Source organism: Stegastes partitus, unplaced genomic scaffold, assembly GCF_000690725.1.
Source record: "Stegastes partitus isolate 25-593 unplaced genomic scaffold, Stegastes_partitus-1.0.2 Scaffold103, whole genome shotgun sequence".
Taxonomy (NCBI): domain Eukaryota; kingdom Metazoa; phylum Chordata; class Actinopteri; family Pomacentridae; genus Stegastes; species Stegastes partitus.
Window position 1 is genome coordinate 780,497 of NW_007577834.1, and position 21,060 is coordinate 801,556.

The 21,060-nt window shown below is 41.8% G+C and overlaps 2 protein-coding genes across 5 annotated transcripts in view; both read left to right on the forward strand.

The window, feature by feature from the left end:
* The window catches only part of usp45 (ubiquitin specific peptidase 45), a 32,711-nt gene extending 25,306 nt beyond the window's left edge, over positions 1 to 7,405 (forward strand). For all 3 annotated transcript variants that reach the window (XM_008277625.1, XM_008277627.1, XM_008277626.1), the window contains 8 exons: positions 40 to 131; positions 721 to 777; positions 915 to 1,046; positions 2,071 to 2,737; positions 3,447 to 3,544; positions 3,695 to 3,781; positions 4,093 to 4,237; positions 5,321 to 7,405. In XM_008277625.1, the coding sequence (XP_008275847.1) occupies positions 40 to 131; positions 721 to 777; positions 915 to 1,046; positions 2,071 to 2,737; positions 3,447 to 3,544; positions 3,695 to 3,781; positions 4,093 to 4,237; positions 5,321 to 5,451 (1,409 nt within the window). In that variant the 3' untranslated portion in view covers positions 5,452 to 7,405. The remainder of the gene's footprint in view (positions 1 to 39; positions 132 to 720; positions 778 to 914; positions 1,047 to 2,070; positions 2,738 to 3,446; positions 3,545 to 3,694; positions 3,782 to 4,092; positions 4,238 to 5,320) is intronic.
* A 5,912-nt stretch (positions 7,406 to 13,317) lies between these two features.
* pnisr (PNN-interacting serine/arginine-rich protein) lies at positions 13,318 to 20,953 on the forward strand. Of its 2 annotated transcripts, XM_008277628.1 has the most exons (12): positions 13,318 to 13,395; positions 13,918 to 14,026; positions 14,193 to 14,369; positions 14,820 to 15,055; positions 15,447 to 15,609; positions 16,318 to 16,508; positions 16,718 to 16,858; positions 16,979 to 17,078; positions 17,703 to 17,756; positions 18,186 to 18,380; positions 18,876 to 19,998; positions 20,612 to 20,953. In XM_008277628.1, exons 2-12 carry the CDS (start codon positions 13,939 to 13,941, stop codon positions 20,643 to 20,645), a joined length of 2,502 nt encoding a protein of 833 aa, XP_008275850.1. In that variant the 5' UTR covers positions 13,318 to 13,395; positions 13,918 to 13,938; the 3' UTR covers positions 20,646 to 20,953. The 2 variants fall into 2 exon arrangements, with proteins under 2 accessions (XP_008275850.1, XP_008275851.1); XM_008277629.1 differs by having other exon boundaries at positions 18,876 to 20,953.
* Positions 20,954 to 21,060: the final 107 nt, after the last annotated feature.

Sequence of the window (21,060 nt, forward strand, 5' to 3'; positions counted from 1 at the left end):
ATACACCATTAATTGAAACCTTTTTCTTTTTTCCATCAGCGTACGGAAAGGAAGGTGTGAAGATGAACTTTGTTGACCGCATCTTTGTAGGCGAACTTACCAACACAATTATGTGTGAGGAATGTGAGCATGTAAGTGTATATAAGTGAACCAAACCAAAGGATCTGAATACCCGGTGTGAACCAAGCAGGCGTAGCTCAGTGTGTTGCAACTTTCTTCAACCAGCCAATTCAGACAGAAGTTGTTTTAAAATAATTGTATAGCTACTCCTGAAATCCTCCCATCTCTCTTGTTTCATTCCGTTGCTTTAATCGATATTTACCAGCTGTTACATCAACTGAACATTTATGACTGAGATACACACAACCAGAGGATGATCCTGTGCTGAAAAACAAGTCAGAGAAAACAAGTTGATAGAAAGACTAACTAAAAGCACTTTAAAGACCGGCTCAAACTCGTATTGTTTACAGCACGCATTTCCAATAACATGTGGGAGCTTAGGGTGGTTAACAAAACAAATCCCACTATGCAAACTAAAGAATATCCTTGAAGGAAGAGAGCACCAGGTGTGGAGCTTCAGAAGAAAATGCAGAGAAAAAGCCACTTCCCACATCTCTTCTTAGACTTGCTGAAAATGTGCAGCAGAATTGGTTCTGATTTTGACAATTAAGGAAAATGATGATTTATATGATGACACTGACTTGCTTGGTTCTCTTTCAGATCTCCACAGTGAAGGAGGCCTTCATAGACATCTCTTTGCCCATCATAGAGGAGAGGGTGAGCTGCTGCAAAATACAATCATTGCAGTTTCATTACAAAAAAAGAACAATGGTGAATTAAGTAGTTTTCACCAGGTTAAGCCACCAGTACTTAGTTAAAGCTTCACTGATGATGCTTGTTTTTGTCGTGTTCAGATATCAAAGCCTTCCAACCCTGGTCGTCTGGGGAAGAGCAGCAGGGAGCAGGACACTCATACAGCTCACAATGACCAGGTTCTCTCTGCAGCACACTCCGTCAACCGAAATACCAGGAAGCTGAGCGGACAGGTAAGGCTCCATATGCTTATTTGTTCTTTTCCTATCTCTTTGTCTTTGTTCTTTCTTTGCTCATTGGACTCCTTAGAGTCCTGTATGTTGCTTTAAAATTATCTCAAGAAACAGCATTTAACTTTAAGTTTAGTTTCACTGTCATTTTCTCACATACTTTCCTCATAGACCACAGTGTTACACAGGGCAGAAATTTGAGCACAATTAGTGCAACAAACAAAATAATAAAACTTTTATGAGAAGGTCTTGTGAGAAAAATTGAACACTCTTTCAATAACAGTTTACTTATTTGTAAATTAAGTTGCACAAGGTGTTTATGTAAACACAGTACTGTAAACACTGTCGTTATAAATTTAATATACTGCAGTGAATTGTAAGTGCGCAGTAGGGCTGGTCTGAATACCAATTTCTGTTCACCAGATATTCGGCCCCAATTATTGATGAATATCCCGAATATTTGGGGGTGCCCCGCGGTGGTTGCGGGTGGGTATTTGTTCCCACTGGGGGGGTGCGCTGACCATTCGGTCCGACGGGGCATGAGTGAGCAGGCGATTCCACCAGTCGCCATACTGTATCCGCAATCAGTGGCGGCGGCAGCGGGGGGGATATTAACAGATCAAAATTGATAGCCCCATTGCAGCACAGCGAACAAATAGTCAACTAATCGGGTCCAACTCTAGAGCGCAGTCGTAGCTGTCGATGTAGTGAATCAGGTCTGTTCATGTGGTCTGTGTGGAGGGTTGCGTTGGCCTGGGTGTCCATGGGAGGGGATTGTGGGTATAGGAATGGCTGTGAAGTTTAAAGTATTCCTTCTGAAGCTACTTGAGAAAATTTAACACTGACAACTCCTGGAATCTTTTCTGTGAATGCTTATTCACTTTGGAGCCATGTGAAAAATTTTTATAAGAATGTCAGCAGTTGGCCTGAACAACTCGTATTACAAGTGAATCGAGGTCCAATCAATTAAACTAGCAGAGTCTGCATCTCTAAAACCAGACGACTTTCATGTTCTGCTTTTCTACAGAAGCAGCAGAGCAGGAGATCTTCCAGTTCTGTTGAGGAGAAAGGAGCAGGCTGTGGTGCAGAGCGACCGGAGGATGAAGGGGTAGCTGGTGGATCAGCCCGTGGTGTCTCGATCTGTAAAATGGCGGCTGCTGGCAGCCTATCAGATGGCAGCGAAAGAGACTCGGGTGCTCAGGACAGCAGTAACGATGCTGACAGTGAGGCCTCCGAGAGTGAGTGGGCCCCACGTGCCTCCTCCTCCAGCCACAGCCACGGACACATGTCCACCCCATCATCCACATCCACACTCACTCCATCCCCTACACCTGTCTCTGCCTCCTCTCCCTCGTCATCATCCTCCGCTAGACAAGGTGGCACTGTTGAGCAGCTGGTCACTGCAGTTTCTAAAGTCAATCTGGGCTTCAGTTCTGGCGATTGCTCCACTTCCACACACTGTTCTCCCGAGGAGCAGGAAGAAAAACAAACCCGAGATAATCTGCACCATCAACACCATCAGGGGGCGTTCCAGGTGCTGTCCCACAGTTACACACCCAGCTCCAAGGAGTGCTCCATCCAGTCCTGCCTCCACCAGTTCACCTCTGTGGAACTGCTGATGGGCAACAACAAGCTGCTTTGTGAGAGTTGCACTGAACGTAGGCAGAAGCAGCTACGCAAGAGCAGCTCAGCAGGTAAGACACACCATCTGGAACCACAGTGCAGAAAGCCAACGTGCAAATGATTTGATATCGGAAATATAATTTTAAAACATATATGAAACTATTACAGAAATACTGTGCACAAAATCCACGTTTTGAACGTCCAACATCCCCTCTAAGCTCCATAGTTAATTCTACAAAGTTAGTAGTTTTGTCTTTCATGAAACATGGTGGTTGTAGACAGTTTGAATTCACTCCAGTTACAATAGATTCTAACAAGCAGCATTTCTTTTTTCTGGAAAGATTTATCAAAACATAAATACATGTCCCTGCAGTATCATCTTCTTATTTACTGTCTGAATGTGTGTTCATAATGTTCCAAACACTCATATTGCTGCCAGTATGGTTCTATACACAGCTACCATCTCAGTCCTTGACTCTGATGCCTGACCCTGTTGAGTTCATCAGCTGCAGCATGCGTTTACTCACATCAGAGCAAATCCTTGCTAGTGTCTGAATGAAGGGCTAAATTAGGGCTAACAATGATTTTGCAGTTGGCAATTTCTCTAAGTGCACAAGGGTCATCGTGATCCTGTAATAAGTAGCTGCTGTTTCTGCGTTTGTATAAATTGCTTGCGCTTTTTTTTACTTTTTTTCTTTACAAGAAACTTTTGAATGAAGTTGAATTAATGGTTTACTGCTTAAACATGACCTTCCTTTGTGTTATGTGTGATTTGCACAGATAAGAAAACTGAGAAAATTTATACCAGTGCTAGGAAACAGATGCTGATATCTTCACTGCCTCCTGTCATCACATTGCATCTTAAACGCTTCCACCAGGTAGGTAGACACATTCTTCTCTTCATCAGCCTCCATGTCATCTGATGGTGACAGTGAATATGTATCCCAATCAGTCACCCTGAGAGAGTTTTTGCAAGCCTAAAGGATTCAACTGTTTTTTTATTTTGTTTTTGTTTTTTTTACATTAAGGCCGGGATGAACCTACGAAAGGTGAACCGCCATGTTGACTTTCCTCTGATACTGGATCTGGCTCCATTTTGTTCTGCATCTTGCAAGGTATCACTTTATCACTTCTGCTGTAGAGATTTCATTCCATCATAAAAAAGTCACAAGTCAGCTTTAAGTGGACAAATATTTAATTTACTCTACATTTATCTTAATTGTTTAATTTTCAAATTTCTGATAGGGTTTTCTACCGGTAAACGTTTTCTACATTTACTATCGCCATATTACTTTGGTAGTTCAGTTTGTTTTGAATGTCCTTGGTTGGTGCTCATCTTGGAGACCTGCATTTATGTATCTTTACTTTTTTTTTTAAAAGTTCTGTTTCTCTTTTTGCTATTCTATTTTTTCCACCTTTTTGCTAGAACTTGGCAGCCGGTGAGCGTGTCCTCTACAGCCTTTATGGGATTGTGGAACACAGCGGCTCAATGCGCGGGGGCCACTACACCGCATATGTAAAAGTGCGTGCTCCCCAGAGGAAAACAGAACAACACCACAAGAACTTGTCAGGTCAGGGGTGAGCTCTCTTGAGCTCTTCTTAGACCTTCTATCTATGTTTTTTGTGTCTCTGTGTTTGTGTGTGTTCATGACAGCGGTCAGTATTTGGGCAACAAAGGCCTGACTCCCTGTAACCTTGAAGACATCCTCCACAAAGGAGAGGATGAATAGAGGTCTTTTTGTTCAGTAGAGCCATCCTGTTTTCTCCTTTTTTCATTCTTTTCAAAGAGAGTGTCCAGATTTACAGAGTAGTACTGAAGGTGGTTGAAAAACTCAGGGAAGCAGTTGTCCTTGCTGCGAACAAGCTAATGTAAGACATATTATAGTTGGAGCCTTTGGTTGGTGATGACACAGGGGTCCGACTTGTTATTACAATGGCTGCTGACAGACTGGCTTAATCATGTAATACCTTGTCTTGTCACATCCATCATGAGTTAAAATTCATCCTCCACAATTTTACCTTTGTCTGTTATTGCTGCTTTACATGAAGTGCAATATTCTTAGTTTAATTTACTCAGATAAATATAAAAACAGTTATTTTTACATGTGATACTGCAAATACTTGGCATATACTATGAAGCCATACAATCAGAAAAAAATTTGTCTGTAAATCAGCACACTATTGATTTCTAATACAGCACCAAGTCGTCAGTCTCAACATAGGTGTTTGAACATGAGAATCTTATGTCGTTTCATTCATTGAATTCAACTCAGAAAATCTTTGATTTTAAATCAATTATGAGTTTTGTACATATGACCCTTAATAGACAGTTTTAGACACTGGCTTCACTTCTTGGCTACAGTTTGCTAGACAGTACAAACTTTGGTTCCTTTGTGACATGTAGAAGCTTTCACAAACATCTATGCAACTTTTATTTTAGTCTCGTTTCCTCACTGGATAGCAATATTTTAGCATTGCTGTTGTGGAAACATGCTATGAAAGCCCTCACTCATGTTTGACCAAAGCAAACTTGACAGACTGAAAAAATACCCAGTCACCAACAAATGACCAACCTTGTTTTCCCTTGTTTCACCTTGTCTGCACCCCATATTAAGCTTTTGTGCCTCATAATATCCATGCTGTGTGTTATTCAGGTGCAAGGGATGCCAGCAGCAGCTCCCAGGGCCAGTGGGTGTACGTCAGTGATACCACCGTTCAGACAGTTCCAGAGTCAAGGGTACTCAACTCTCAGGCATACCTGCTCTTCTACGAGGAAATGCTGTAACGCGACCGGCAAAAGTCTTTTCCTTAGATATCTGTTTTGCTTTGTTTGTTTTTGTAAAGCCTCTCCAGCTCCTCTTACTGTATCTGTGAGAATTTGGAGGCGAGAAAAGGGAAAAACGTCACTGTAAAACTCACTTGTCTTACTTATATTGGCACTTCTAAATATCTTAGATATATAAACCATAAACAAATTTTAAAGGTATTTCCTGGTTTGTAGCCCAGATTTTCATTAATGTTTCGTATTTCACGAATCCTGTCTTTCAAAAGAGGTCAGGAGAGAAGAGTGTTATTGAACCTGAGCTGTTCAAAATGTATGGTCTCGTCTTGGTCATAATCACATGCTGGGATGTAAACTGCATGATGGAGTTTGCTACGATGGCTAACTGGAAACAAGCAGAATTATCGCATGCTAAACTGCACTCAGCGCTGACTAGTTGATGTCAGTTGTGTATGTGAGTGTGTGCGCACATGAGTATGAAAGAATGAGTGAGTGAGTGAGAGACAGGCGAATGTAGTTTAAAGGTGCTATGTGTGCTATTTTCACATCAGTATATGACTGCTAGGTTAAATCACAGTTAGCAGTGTAGTTGTACAGTTGAATATTAACACTCAGGACCATCATGGAGGACACCGGCTCCCCACAAAATGTTTTCTATTGTGAGGCAATGACACAAATTTGGTGAAATTGTGATTGTTTCTGACATTAGCAGACAATAAATGGTAAAAAAAAAAAAAAAGTCAAGAGAAGAGTGAATTCAGGCGTGTTTGTTCTCTGCATGGAAGAAACTTACACTCAGCATGACAACAAGAAGCAGTATCATTTGGGCCTTATGGGAATTTTGCTTGTGTATTCAAAGAAATTGAAAGACTAATATATTGTAAGGAGTAATAACTCTTATCACAGCTAACAGTGGTTTACATTTATATGCTGACTGAAGCCGCTGCACATAGCATCTTTAAGGAGTAGCACAACAGTTATTTTACAGCCTACTGCGAATGGATTGTTTTCCTAACATCAGAATGTATTAATGTAAGACTATCAGTGAATTGCATTTGCCAAAGACGAGTTTTGCAACTGCGAGTCTAAGCAGAGTTTACTTTATTCAGAATTTCCTTAATGTGTGTTCTCTCAAGGTCATCGATATAGTTCTCATGTGTCACTACACAAACAGACGCACTCAACGTTTATCAAATCAACAAAGCACCTTGTCTGCCTTCATTGTAATACAGCTCTACTGTAACTGCAGGCGCACACACAAACCCATTAAGCTGCTCAACAAAGAGTCAGCACCGCAACAGACTTACTTTCTATTCTCTAATGCCATCAGTAAGGTTGAGCAAAAAATAAAAAAAGATTTTCAAAGTCAACTTTAAAGCTAAAAGCCTGATAAGAAAACATCTTTGCTGTAATGTGCATGGGTTCAAGTTCTAATGAATGTATTGCCTATTCCTGAAATGTCCATGTCAAATGACCCGTTTGTGTTTTTCTATGAAAATATTTTAGATCAAACTATTTTCTTTTTTTTTCTGCTTGTTGGACATTTGCCAAAATGGTAGAAGGACAGGGGTTCAACATTTGCATCAGAGCCTAGAGGTTTATTATTTTCTTTTGAAACAAGGACAAATCAGTGCCTCTGCTTCAGGATTTACAAACTTGTGCATGGCGAGAAGAAAAAATATGCAGAGTCAAATGTAAAGAGGGATATGTGTGGTTTTATTTATGTACAGTACAACTTACTGTAAACAAAAACAATATTGAGTATATGTAATTGTACATAGTAGACACAATACAGACTCATGGTGCTTCAGGCGTGCAGGGTTTTTTTTTCCTCAAGACAGATTATTGTTCCCAGAAATTGACATTTAAATTCAGTTATGCACTTATACACATGGAATGAGTATAAACCATACTGTATCAAAATAAATCTAATTTATGAGCTGTATATTCAACAGGACCCGTCTCTCTTTGTGTTTTTTTTTTTGTTTTTTAGCCTCTCGCAGAAGAAAAATCACAACGGATTTTGTGTTTTCTGCTTTGGAATTGATGTCATGATGTTTTTACTCTAAGCGAGATGTTGTCGACCATCTCTCTGGGCTGTCACTGTGGATCCCATGGTGCCATATTCAGAGCATCTTCGCCCGTTATCGGCCCTGACGGGTGCAAAGCAGCACTGCTTCAGAACATGTCGTGAGCTGGTGAAGAGGAGGTGGGTGTAGAATCAGGAAAAGGGCAACGTCATCGCCTTGCACGTCCTCTTGTTCCCACACGCTGTGACATCCCAGTCATGCAGCTGGAACGTTAAAACAGGTTGTCAAGCTGCCACCAACAAAAAGAGCAAAGCTTTTCTGAAATGTATTTGTCTATTTTTAAAGTGGGAAGGGGGAGGAGGGCAGAGCTTCTTGCTGGAGGACATGCTGCTGAAGCATTTCATGTGATTTAATCTCATTTAATGAAAGGCACCCTCCCCCCTGTGTGAGACAGTTGTAAGAAACTAATAAGGTGCTGCTGGCTTGCTCATCTACCAGCAACAGAGGTTAAATTTTACTGCTCTCACCATGCAAGCTGCTGTCACTGTCAGCCTCACCTATCTCCCCGTCACACATACACTAATGCACAGCACGCGAAACACGTTCTCTTAGGCAGACGTGTACACACGTAGACTGCATATGCCCGAGGCCTTGCTCCTCATACTACATACACATCAACACCACTGAACAACACCTGCACATAACCTTTTGTTTAAGTAATTTATGTGTAACAATTATATTTCCTCAGTTTTTTGAGGAAACGTTAGCAACTGCTAAGATGAAAACAGTCACTGCACACCAGGCACTTCACCCAATTACGAAATTATAGATAAATGAAAAATATTTTTTTGTTTCGGTCACACTCACCAGCTGTTTGTAACACTGGACTATTGCTGACTGAAAAAAAAGTGAATTTTGCTGTTTGAATTTTACTTGCTGCTGTTCAGCCGAGTGGACTACAGAGGTCTGATTAATTTACTTCTTTCTAACTTCATGCCTTCAGATTTTTCATTTTTGTGTTTGTTGTCTTCAGCCACAGTTGACGTTGACTCAAGTCACACAGCCGTAGACCTTCCTGTGTGAAGGCTTTATACGACTTTTCCAGATCAGCAGTAGAGCTCTACAACACCTTTCGTCTGACCAGCCATCTAAACAGTCACAGATTGTGAGCTGATTGTCAGACAAAGCTATAAAAAATGGCAAACATTCGTTTTAATGTTTTCCGTCTTTTTTCCTTTTAGAAAGAGTTGGTATCTGGTCACCACGTGGTATCTATTGCTCTATTCACTCCCAGCTCAAATACAGAAATTGGGTCATGAAGTCCTCCACAAGGCTGAGGATTTGGATTTGTGAAATGAAATGTTAGCTGCGAACAGGTCAGTCTTACTTCTGTCTTCTGGTTGTGAATGTTAAAATGAATTCTTGTTCCTGATGAAGATTTTTTTTTGTCTCCATAAGAAGAGAGATGCACCTCCAGAAACTAGGCAAGTTCTCTACTGTTTAGTAAACAGTTTATAGCATGCACCAAGGACTTGAAGTTGTAATGCTTGAATTTAATAATTCAAAGCAACAATAAACAAATAAAATGATTTTAAAAAATGATTTTAACAGAAGGCAGAATTTCAGCAAAAGGCCATAAAATTCTTTTTCAGTCATCTTCAGGCCTGACAAAGAAGCAGATGTGTTTCTGCAGCCAACGCAGGAGAGAGCTGCATCCAGTTCTCTTTGTCTTTTGAGCCTCTGGAAAAGCAAAGCAAGACAGTCAGTGCTTGAATTCCACCCAGCAAAACAACCAGTTAACACAGTGTGAATGGACCTGATGGCTCAGACACAAGTGAATGGGAATAATAATCGCTACCTGTGGTGCTGATTAAGGATTGCTCCACCCGGACTGGCTGCTCTGTGATGATCAGCTCATCCTGCACTGCACTGATGACGGGAGACTCATCAGCAGGAGTCACAGGAGGTGGAGGAGTGGAAACCTCAGCAGAGCCTACTTCTGGCCTTTCACAGTCCATCTTCATCAGTTCTATTGTGTGAGTGTGACTCTGAACCAGACCACAGATCTCTTCAGCTGCAACACTGGTGATGGTGTTCAGCATGTCTGCTGCCAATCAGTTGAGTCTCTCCACCAGCACGTCTTCAGGGTAGCTCTGCCGAAGCTTTTCCTGAATAGACAGGACCATGTGGTCTCTGATGCAGTGGGAGAAGGTGACCTGACAGAGGACGGTGGACAGAGCAGCAGAGACCCGGTCCTCCACTGCTTTTGTGACGCCAACAGCCATTTTACTGAACTGCTGGGAGGACGTGTTCAAGGAGGTGCTTGAAGGAGTCAAGTAGAAGCCCTGCAGGACTTTTGGAACCACCTCCATCACCACTTTCTGCAGGCTGAGCGGTTTGGAGCTTGGAGCCTCCCGCTGCTGCTCTGTGAGCTGTCTGGCATATTTCTCAGCCTGGCTCATGATCCTGTGGTGCCTGAAGGTTTCATTCATTCAGTATTAGTTTTCAACCACAGAAACATCACCACAACTGTGCTTCAACTGATAGTAAATGTTTCAAACATAACTCACTTCAGGTGAGGAGGCGTGGCCTCTGGTGTGTTGAGCAGCCTTCTGGCTTCAAGCTCAACATCCCTCATCTTCATTCTGGTGTTCACCTCCCACACCTGAAACAAGGAGTGAAATATGATGAGCAGACTGGACATATGTACAGGAGAAAATCCAATGTCATGTTACAAAGTCCAAACTACTTCTGCATCTTTTAGGATGGTGGTCCTACCAACCTGAGAAGGAGTCTGACATCAGCCTCATCAAAGTGTTCCACATCATCCTTCCAGAGCCTTGAAACAGACACAAAACACAACTTCATCTTCACTGTTCCTCTCCTGCTTATTACATACAGAGCTAAAGTCAAGTGTAGTGCTGAACTGGGAGTGTGTGTTTGTGTGTGTGTCAGTAACTGACATGAATCTCAGTGAGTGTTTGCTCTTCTCCACCAGCAGCTCAGTCATGTCTTCAGCAGTCATCTCAGAGGGGAGCTGCTGTTTCTGCTGCAGCCTCAAAAGTTCAACCATCAGTCCGATCTGATCAACAAGCAAGAGCCCTCATGTCTTTGTGTTTCCGTGCACGACATTGTTCATGAGATTTTACCTGCTCCTTTCTTTTTGTGTGACATGAAACTATAGATGCTCCTACCGGAGATTGACAAGAGGCCATGTGCCAGCAGGTCTGCAGAGTCTGCTCATACATCGGCGTGTCAAACAACATCTGTGAAGGAAACATAATAATGTTGCTTCTTAGTTTGTCCTCTAAAGTTTAAACTACATCTGAAAATGTTGTCAGATTAACTCCACTAACAAAAACCTCTCACATAACTTGATGGGCCTGTAGATGCCACAGGTTTCTTCAATAAACTCCATGAATATTTTGATGCTGTATATCTCAATACAGAGCAGGTTTAAATGTGAAAGCGACAAGAAAAGTTTTACAGCGATTGTAAGCTGAGCGGTAAAGTTGAGAGTCCTCAAACAGAGTTGATCCTTCAGACACAGATGAACAGTGTGTGTTCAGGTTGAAAGGTGAGTTGAAGTCTGCAGAGAAACTGTCAGTTTTGAGTCGAACTGTCAACAGTCTAACATTCTAATGGAACATTTCATTTCTGGGTCAAAGGACACCTGATTGACCAGCAGTCAATGAGGGACTTAACAAAAATTGGAAATGCTTCATGATCCAAGTGTGTGAATCTGTATCCTGATAACCTGTATTTTAAATGCACAACCTACATGCATGTAAAAATAAATAAATCCAATATAAATGCAGAAACCCAGCCCAGGACCATGGTGCATGTGTGTTTGAGTTTATGGATCTGCAAAATGACAGATCTGGATCCTTCCATTGATTATCTATGCAGTGTCAAGTCGTGGAGGGGCTGGAGCCTATCCCAGATGACTTAGGGTGAAGGCAAGGTACGAACACACAGAGACAGACAAACAAGCACACTCACATTCACAATTATGGACAATTTAGAATCACCAATTAACCTCAGCACGTCTTTGGACTGTGGGAGTAAGTCAGAGAACCTAGAGAGAACCCACGCTGCACGGGGAGAACATGCAAGCTACACACTGAAAGACCCCAGGCCAGGAGTCGCTTCACCATGCCATGCCACAAATCTGCATAATAAAACAAAAGACTATTATTAACAAGGACTACAGAATTTTATCAATACAAGGCTTTTTTTCTTTCAGGAACCAACACCAGTGTAACAGATGGCATTTCATTTGCATTTGTGGATTCCAAAATATTTATTTTCAACATTGCTAGACTTTCATGTTTTATATGAGAACCAAAATAAACATTTAGAGTTAAAATCACTTTGCTGCTAAGTGGTTGGATTGCACTTCAACCTTCCTAAAATGACTGTTTCAAAGAAAAAAAGAGTAATGATATCATTAATTCCAACAGTATGTTCTGTTTTATTGTTGATCCTTCAACACTGCCACTCAGGCACCAAAGAAAAGCTGTTTGGTGGTGACAAACCTCCATTTGCTTTTCATTTGTTGGTTCCAATATCCCTGCTTCAGCTCAGCAAAGAGTCAGCAGGTTAATGGACCACTTTGCTCCTGTTAACCCCCGTTTTATGTCTCCTTCTGTTTATTATTTCTATATTGCAAAATTATGTACTATTTCTCCACGTTTGCAGTGTTTTAATTTTTTTTAATCTACATATTATTTTAGCAACATGCACCATGGAAACTCAGCACCAGCTGAAATGATGATTGTTTTCAAATTAATTGTGGATTAAAGAATCCTGCACATCACAGTTTCAGATGGTGTGGTGAGGCCTGAAGGAGCTTATCATGTCAGGGCTTTGATTTCATGTTGCACATAGACACCATATTGATTATTCTTCTGTCTTTTTTACAGTCAGCTTAAATAAGGTTGGAAAGCAACTGCTCATGTTGTCCATTGTAGCTTCTTAAGTGATTTATGTCTGTATAAAAAGGTCCAAGCTTGACAAATAAAGGCTAGTGTTTGTTTTGTTTTGCAGACAAGTGACTTTTATTAAATGCATCGTCTTTAGATGCTTATTACAGCACCTGACTGACTGTCTTACACTTCTGAAACAGTTCGGCACTGTTGTGTTTTTATCCTCAGCCTCATCAGCATCTGAATCCCTCCAGGAGTCGATGCTGCCTTTACTTGCTGCTCGTTTGTTCTTGCTGAGAAATGAAGAAATCATAGCAAAAGGTCAGTCACTAGTTAGTAGTTAGATGTGTTTAAGTAAATAAATCAGCCAAATAAAAATATGACTTAATCAACAAAAATAGACAAATTGGAACTTAGTGAACTGACAACAAGTTGTCATAAAAGAGGTGTGTTTAATGATATTGACAACTACTGGGTAGCTTTGTCACTAACTTTTCCAAGTGATTAATATTAGATCTAATATTGATGTCTACGTTATTTCCCGGTAGCCCTAAACTGACTGAATTAGATTAAAGATTACCTTTGCATTTTGTTTGCTGACATTGTTCTGATAAAGGTCTTCTTTTTTTTTTTTTATTCAGTCAGAGATTCACACATTGTTAAACATTTAGTAGCTTTAATGGAAACTACAAATATAACATTTTGGAAGAAGGAAAAACAACTGCCACAATACGACACCTACACCTCTGTGGTGGACAAATTGTACACTCAAAGGCTGTCTGCGGTGTCAGAGAGCGATGAGGACTCTTTTAGCTCTGCTCGCCTTAAACGGCAGCGTCACAAAATTAGAACTCAACATAATGCCTGCATTGTCGCATTTCCGACAGACGTGAAGGCAGCAGAGCTTCGGTTCACACTTCCTCCTAACAGCTCGCTAGCGCAGCCATTTTGATTTGGAGCCGCATCGCCGGAGAGGCTGCCTGGGAAAGGTGGGAATTATGTTACGAAAAGCACAGCGTCGGTGTGAATTCCATGCAGACTTCCCCATTTGCCCGTATTCTAAACGAAAAGCACATTTATTCGGCTGTTAGATGACTGTGCTACTATCTGCTAGCTTTCAGACTTAGCTTAGCTAACGTTAGCTCGCGTTAGCTCGGTTTAGCTTCCTTAGCTCATAAACTCATGGCCCAAGGAAGACTTAGAGGTTGGAATTTCGCCGGCCCTAAATGTATTTTGGTGTCTTACGTCAATAATGGCATAAGATCCCAGACCACACAGCGTGTGTGTCCACCATTAACAGATGAAATGGTCTCCAGGTTGCTCGAGTCGCTAACGTGCAGCTAGCCGGTGCGCTTGAAGTAGCACTTATATTAAAGCTGAAGCTCACTGTTTTCTGGCCATTAGTCGAGTGCAATTTATAGCGCAAAGATTACAGCACATCACGTCATGCCAGCTGAAGTCACGCTGAGGGTGCACATTGAAAATTGAAGTGGCTGGTTTGCATGTTATAGGTGTGAATCCAGAGAGGAGTGATGTGGGACCAGGGAGGACAGCCCTGGCCGCAGTGGCCTTTGAGCCAGCAGCAGTGGATGCAGTCTTTCCAGCACCAGCAAGATCCAGGTCAGTGAATGATGCATATGCATCACCAAGGCATTTTTCCTCAAAAGAAACATGCATTTCTAAGTCTTTCTTGCACATCTACCTGCAGCTAACTACCTTGACTACACATGTGTTATCTTGCGCATGGTGTATTTCAAATTTATGGATATATTCTGACTTTGTGCAGGTCAAGTGGACTGGGCTGCCCTGGCACAGGCATGGATAGCCCAAAAAGAGTCGACAGGAACAGAGCAGCATAATATCCAACCCAATGGCCAGGACATCCCAGGCATTGAATCTGTCGCACAGAGTAACCATGGTGCCTTCCAGGGTGACCCAGCATTTGGCAGAATGTGGCAGCCAGGTACACAAACGACAGGGCGAGCTGATAGCCAAGTGTTTAAGGCTCATGCCATATGGGCGCTGATGCCGTCAGCAATAACCCTTGACTGGCAGGACCGTAACTGCAAGTCATTCACTTGTTCTCTTTCCCCACAGATCATGTCTCTCCAATATTTAGCATCTATTTAAGGCCAAAACACAAAAGGAAAATGTAAAATAGCTTTGACCCATAGCTGGCTTTGACCCATTTTTCACTTTCAGTGTTGATTCTTTTTTTCACATTTTTTGCACATGTGTTTTTACTACCTTTTTAGTGCTGTTTATAAAACCTTGGTATTACCTATGGAAAAGAGTAGAATTAGAATTTTGACTTGATATTTGCCTATTTAAACCTAATTTGCCTTTAGGCAGATGTTGAGCACTAAGAACAATTGAAATTTCTTTTGTTTACTAATTATTCTGTGATTACCAGAATGGGGAATGCATGGCCAGCCCCCTCCCCCTCCACCCCCTGAACAGGCCTGGATCCCTCCAGGGTCAGGACCAATGGATGTGGTGAACCCCAGTGAGGACAGCAATAGCCAGGACAGCGTGGAGTTCAACTCTGAAGCCCACCATGGGGTTTACCCCCAGAACAGCCATGGGTATGGGGCACAGCCCGACAGCTACGCCATGGCCCCCATGGCCATGAACCAGTTTGATTATCAGGTATGCAGATGCTACAGTAGAAACTGTTGAAGCGTTTCAGTTTTAGTGTGACAACCAAGTAACACAAGAAGGAGCAATCCATAGAAACTGTGCCGGGTCCAAGCATCTAGGTGTATCAGTCATTGCTTTCTCGATGCTGTGCAGAGGAAGGTGTTGGCTTGTTGAGGATCCAGCATGGTTTGGTATTGTTTTAGTAGCTGATTTTTATTTTATTTACTTACATTTTCATTTTTAAACCAGGCAGACTTTCTGGCCTAGTCAGGAGTGATGGATGAATGTCATGCTCTGGGGAAAGACATCGGCAACCCCATACTCAGCTGATTGCCAGAAGCAGAGGATTTTTGGTACTTTGAACTACCTTTAATTTTCAGTTTGTGCTATCTCTCCACAGCATGGAGCTGCTTCATCCTTCGCCCCCACACCCACAGGTTTCCACTCGCCATACTGGCAGGGTCCTCCTCAGAACAGGCGAGATACCAGACCACCAGGGTTCAGAGACCGGCCCAGATCCCCGATCCAGCTACCAGTCAAACCTGAAGCCCCAGCTCCACTTGGTGAGTCAGGATATCTGCAGGTCTTCTAAGTCTAAAAAGGCATTGGATTCAGCCTCCAGAATTCAATGCCAATAGAATAAAAAGTCTAAAGTTTCATTTCTGCAAATCTTAAATATTTTGTCATATTATTTGAAAAAAAAATATAATGAGGAATTATTGTTATATCCAGGAGGAAATGTATATACTGAATAGCTGTAGTGTGTTTTTCCTTGCTGGGTTTCCATCAGGCTTTCATACTTTGTATAGTAAGATGATGATGCAGAAATTATATGTGATGTTAAAAATCTCGCTGAAATGTTGAAATACAGTTATTCAATGAATGCAATTTTTTTTTCTTTTAAATCATTGCAGTCCTTTTGGTTTTTTGTCAGTCTGTGGATGGTATGGCCATGAAAATGGCATTATAATTGAGTGAACCCTACAAAGACATTGAGTGCATTTTCGCTCAACTAAGCCAGAAAATTAAGATAAAGACTGCTTGAGGTCCATGGATATATATACTGTTCTGTATGTGTGCTGATTCTCAGAGAGGCAGCTTTCTGAGCAGCTTTTGTTTCTGTGTTTTGCTGTTGTCCATATGTATAAAAAAAAATACGTGTGTGTTTACAAGCCATTTTAAACAAGTGTATAAGCATAAAAGAGGCGAGCGCAGCTTTTAAAAGACTGAGTATGTGGATAGTTCATTTTGACTTTGAACTTCACCTTTAGATGCTGTGAAAAGACGCACACTACCTGCATGGATCCGAGAGGGTCTTGAAAAGATGGACAGGGAGAAGCAGAAAAAGCTGGAGCGAGAGCGAATGGAGAAGGAGAGAGCAGAAATGGCAAAAGATGATGGCAAAGAGCATGAGGCGGACGAGGAAGGTGATGGGCCACGTGTGCCCCGCAAGAGTAAATTTGTAAGCAACTCATTTCTGTCCTTGACTACAGAATGGTTCCTTTAAAAAACTGGTTACACTGTGTGTGCTCTGCTAAAGATGAAAGAACATCCATTAACACTTTTCTCTGCATATAAAGCTGGCCTGGTGCAGTGATTGCCTCTACAAATGCACACTTTGCCCTGTTCTTGCTTCAAACTCAGTCTCTGCATCTTTTTTTTTTGCATCAGGACAGTGACGATGAGGGGAATGATGATAATGATGAAGATGAAAAGATTTCCATAAAGAAAGAGTTTTCTGTCAGGAGCCCTTCACCTCCTGTAGAAGACAGTGAACCAGAGATGACTGAGGAGGAAAAGGAGTTCCAGCTGGTTAGTTTGACTATTCATGTCATGTCAACTGCAAGCAGACTATTGGAGGTAATGTGATTGTTTTTCAGTAGGAATCATTGAAAATGCTGAGATGTTTGTGTTTATTTTCTATTTTTGTAGATGATCATCACCAAAACTCTTCTGACAGAGATCCTTCTCGAGGTTACAAATGAAGAGATCCTGCACGTAGCCAGAGAAACTCACAGGAAAGCCACTCGAGGTCTGCTCTTGTCTTTTCCCGTTAATGCATCATCTATGCTTGTCACCAAGACATTATGTTTAAATCTGGAGAGAATCCATTATGTGCATAATAATCTCTTTAAATTGCTGTTATGCCCTGTAAGCTAGGGCGTTTGAGCCGGAACATGGGAGTACATCAAATATGTATTTTCAACCATTCTCTGCTAATGCATCAGAAGGAGAGAGCAGAGCCATATTTTCCACAAACAATGTTTAGAAACCTGTTCATCATGGTACTGAAGGTCCTGCTGAATGGCTGTATGGCTGAATTAAGTCTCAGCACTGACTCTCTGGCCAGCACTCATCTATAGATACAAGTCACTTCTTTCATTGAAGGGACTGTGCATTAGTACAGATTGGTTCTTTCCCTCCTGTCCGACTGTTTGACTTGGATTGTGTGACAGAAGCTTGTTTGTTAATCCTCTCTCTTTTCTCCATTTTTTTTTTTGTTTTTCTTTCTTTTTTCTTTTTTTTTCTCTCGTTACCAATGGCAGCTCTTGTGAATAGTGCTTTATCTGTGACCCCCTTCTCTAGCGACTCTTGCCTTTGAGAAATGGCAGTATGTGTTTTAACATGTTGTTCCTGTTGTTGATGTGAATCAAAGCTCCTGCAAAACAGCTGGCACAGTCAAGTGCACTGGCTTCTCTGACTGGTCTCAGTGAGTATCCCTTTTTCTGTCACTGGGGGGGAGGGAAGGGAAATATATTTATTTTTTTAATACATGGTGGAGTGTTAGTAGCCACGTGGGAAAAGCTGTTGGCACAAGACATGGTACCCAAATGCGTTACCAAGTTTTTAAGAGTAATTAAGGCAGAAGTGGCATCTGATTTGCGTTTTGCACTTTGGTATTAGAAGCATGCTCTCGAGTAAAAAGTATTTACATGAGTGTTTTAGGTGTTTAAGGACTATATGTATACTCTTTGTTCTTAAGAGGCTTAATAGTGTGAAATATAAAATTATGCAGGATTAAGTGCCTTTCATGGGGACCTTGGGTTGGGATTGAATGGTTTCATGAGGGGAACCTGATTGTGAGAATGGATCTTGGTCCCTTCCAACACTCAACAACCTGGGGGCTCTGTTGTGGCAGGCGGGCTGGGTGACTATGGTTCAGATGAAAGTGAAGATGAGGATGGCCGCAGCGTCCGAGGATCCGAATCTTCTGACACAGATGAGGAAGAGCTACGCCACCGCATCCGGGAGAAGCAGGACGCCTTCCGCCGCAAAGAGCGGGAGATGCAGCAGCTGCAAGAAAAACAAGCACAAGAGGCTCTGCTTGCACGTGGTAAGACTTGAATTTTTTTTCAGTGATTTTTTTTGTTTTTTTTTTTTTTGTTTTTCTTTTGTTTTTGTTTTTTTTTTTAAGTAAGAACACACATTATTTTCAAATGCCAGAAATCCTCCAAGGTCAGTTTTCAAAAGGAAAAAAAAGAAGTTTAAAACTGATGAAATCTTGTTGCTTCCTTACATTTTGTTGCTCTGTGTAATTTGGCTGTTTTCGTTGTTTTTTTTGTCTTTTTTTTTATTGCTCCAAATACAAATCGTAGTCCCAACAACTACGGAAGATTTTGACTATAGTTTGTTGTTGTATTGTTAAAATAGACATTTACAGATTGGTGCAAATGGTTGCAACATTATCTTGAGGTTAAGGAACCGTTTCTACAGTTTCAAACTAGAACCTAATTCAAGGTTAAAGATAGTATTTATAGTGAAGTTGCAGTGTGTTCCTGATGTTTCTTGGTTTATTTTTAACCTGAATGTTTGTTGTCTGTTTGTACAGAAGAAATGGCGAAGGAGAGATTGAGCAGAGAAAGGGGGGAATATGATGAGGGTCAGTTGGAAAATCCACACAAACAGGAAGTAAAAGAGAGGGAGGCAGAGCCCTTAGGAGACAGGCGTAGGTCTCGTAGTGAGAGGGAAGGTAGTGAGGGCAAGCACTCAGGCAGAGGGAAGGAGCGATCAGGGAGAGGCGGCAGCGATTCCCCAGCCAACGGTCACAGCAGCAGCTCCCGCTCCACCTCCAGCCACAGCAGCAGTCGTTCTTCCTCATCCTCCTCCTCTTCCTCAGCATCTTCTCGTAGTTCTTCTCGATCCTCCTCCCCACGACGGAAGAGGAGGCGTAGTCGCTCTTCGTCCCACAAGGCCCGTCGGCGCAGCAGAAGCCACAGCTCCCACAGGCACCGTAGTGATCGTAGTGAGAAGGGCAGGGACAGGAGGAGGAGCAGTGCAGAGCGATCAGGCCGCCACAAGAAAGACCGCAGTGATTCCAGGGAGCACAGGAGTCGCAGAAGTAGATCCAGATCCAGAGAGAGAGACCGAGACAGGGGCAGAGCTAGAGCCAGAGACAGCCGCAGTCGGAGCAGAGACCGAGAGAGGGAGAAAGAAAGGGAAAAAGAGAGGAAAAGAAGCAGAGAGCGCAGAGACAGCAGTCACAGCCGCAGCAGCAAACACAAACAAAAGGCCTCTAGCAAAGACAGAGAAAGGAGGAGGGAAAGGAGTCGTAGTCATGACAAAGACAAGAAAAAGAAGGATAAGGATAGGGAAAAAGAGACAGACAAGAAGAAAGAAAAACCAAAAGCCAGAGAAAAAGAAAAAGAAAAGGAAAAAGGAAGCTCTGTAGTTGCAGAGGAGAATGGCAAATCAAAGAAAAGGAGAGAGAGTGATTCATACACAGACTCCCAGAGTGACAAGCGCTCTCGACACGATAGTAAAGCCAGCAAGAAGGGCTCTGCCAAAGCTAGCAAGAGACACTCAGACTCTGACTCAAGTAGATCCCCTACCCCTGAAGTTAGCAAGGAAAAGAAATCTAAGAAATCCAAACGTAGTCGCTCAAGGTCGACGGAAAAATCTCACAAGTCTGGTAAGAAGGCAAGCCGCAAACACAAGTCTAAGTCGCGATCAAGGTAGTATTCGTTTTTTTCCTCTTTTTTTACCTACTGTATGTTCTTATTGTATGTCTCATTGTGATTTTCTCTGGAGTCCTTTTAATTGACCTATTTTCAGTAACTAAATGAAGAATGTTTACTGAATGTTATGAAAATGTACTGTCAAAGGCAGCCACATGCTCCTGTGTAAAGTCAAGTCTGATGCAATAAAGGGTTTTAATCCTTCATGATGCTTTGATCTGTCAAATACAAATTTGCGACGAATGAATTCCTAACAAGTTTAATTAAGGCTTCATAATCCCCAATTTTACCTCAGTAGAGCCTAGGCCTCTATTTTGTTGCAAATAGTTAATGTGAAACTGCTTCCTGGTCAAATAGAAAGAGAAAATGTCACAGTAATGCCCAACATAACCAAACAAATACATCTGTGGCTTTGCATTATGCTTTGTAGGGTAGATTTGCTTCTCTAGAATCTGCAGAATGCCAGTTTTTGTGGAAGTTACATAAAATATTTTAGACTGTAAAAGTGTGGTTGGTGGGAGGGGGGACTTGTGCATGTTTGTGTTTTACAGTCTGCACTGTAAAGCGTGATTAGTGCAGTATTAATGTTGGGTCCATGCCTCTCTTTCAGGTCAGCGTCCCCCTCCCGTCGTAGCAGACGCTGAGGAGCACAGTTAACATCCTGATCTGTGCACTTTACCATTTTAAATTCCATGAGTTGAACAGGCTTGTCTCATTATAGAGGCAGTTGTGTAGGTGAAACCTCCCTCATTCATTTCTTTTACTGTATATATGTTATTTTTAAAGTGTGACTGAAGAACAAGACATTTTGAATGGTAGGAGTTTTCGTTGGCATCATTATGCAGAGTTTAATAAGACACTAAAAACTCAAGTTGTATCATTTTAAAACAGGATTAACATTTTTTTTTCCAAATGCTATTGTAAAATGTCCAATAAAACTGTTTGTTCCTTGTCTTGCCTCACTGTGTCTTTTTGTGCTGATGACCATGTCGTTATGATCAGTCTTTTGTGCCACTTTGACAGAATACATTGTAATATAGTACACTTGTAAAAATCATG

Excerpts from the sequence above, each read along its gene's own strand:
- pnisr (XM_008277628.1), top strand. The coding sequence starts at position 13,939 with ATGTGGGACCAGGGAGGACAGCCCTGGCCGCAGTGGCCTTTGAGCCAG. Across the intron at positions 14,370-14,819 it reads TGGCAGAATGTGGCAGCCAG|AATGGGGAATGCATGGCCAG; the intron begins GTACACAAACGA and ends TGTGATTACCAG. Across the intron at positions 17,757-18,185 it reads GGCTTCTCTGACTGGTCTCA|GCGGGCTGGGTGACTATGGT; the intron begins GTGAGTATCCCT and ends CTGTTGTGGCAG.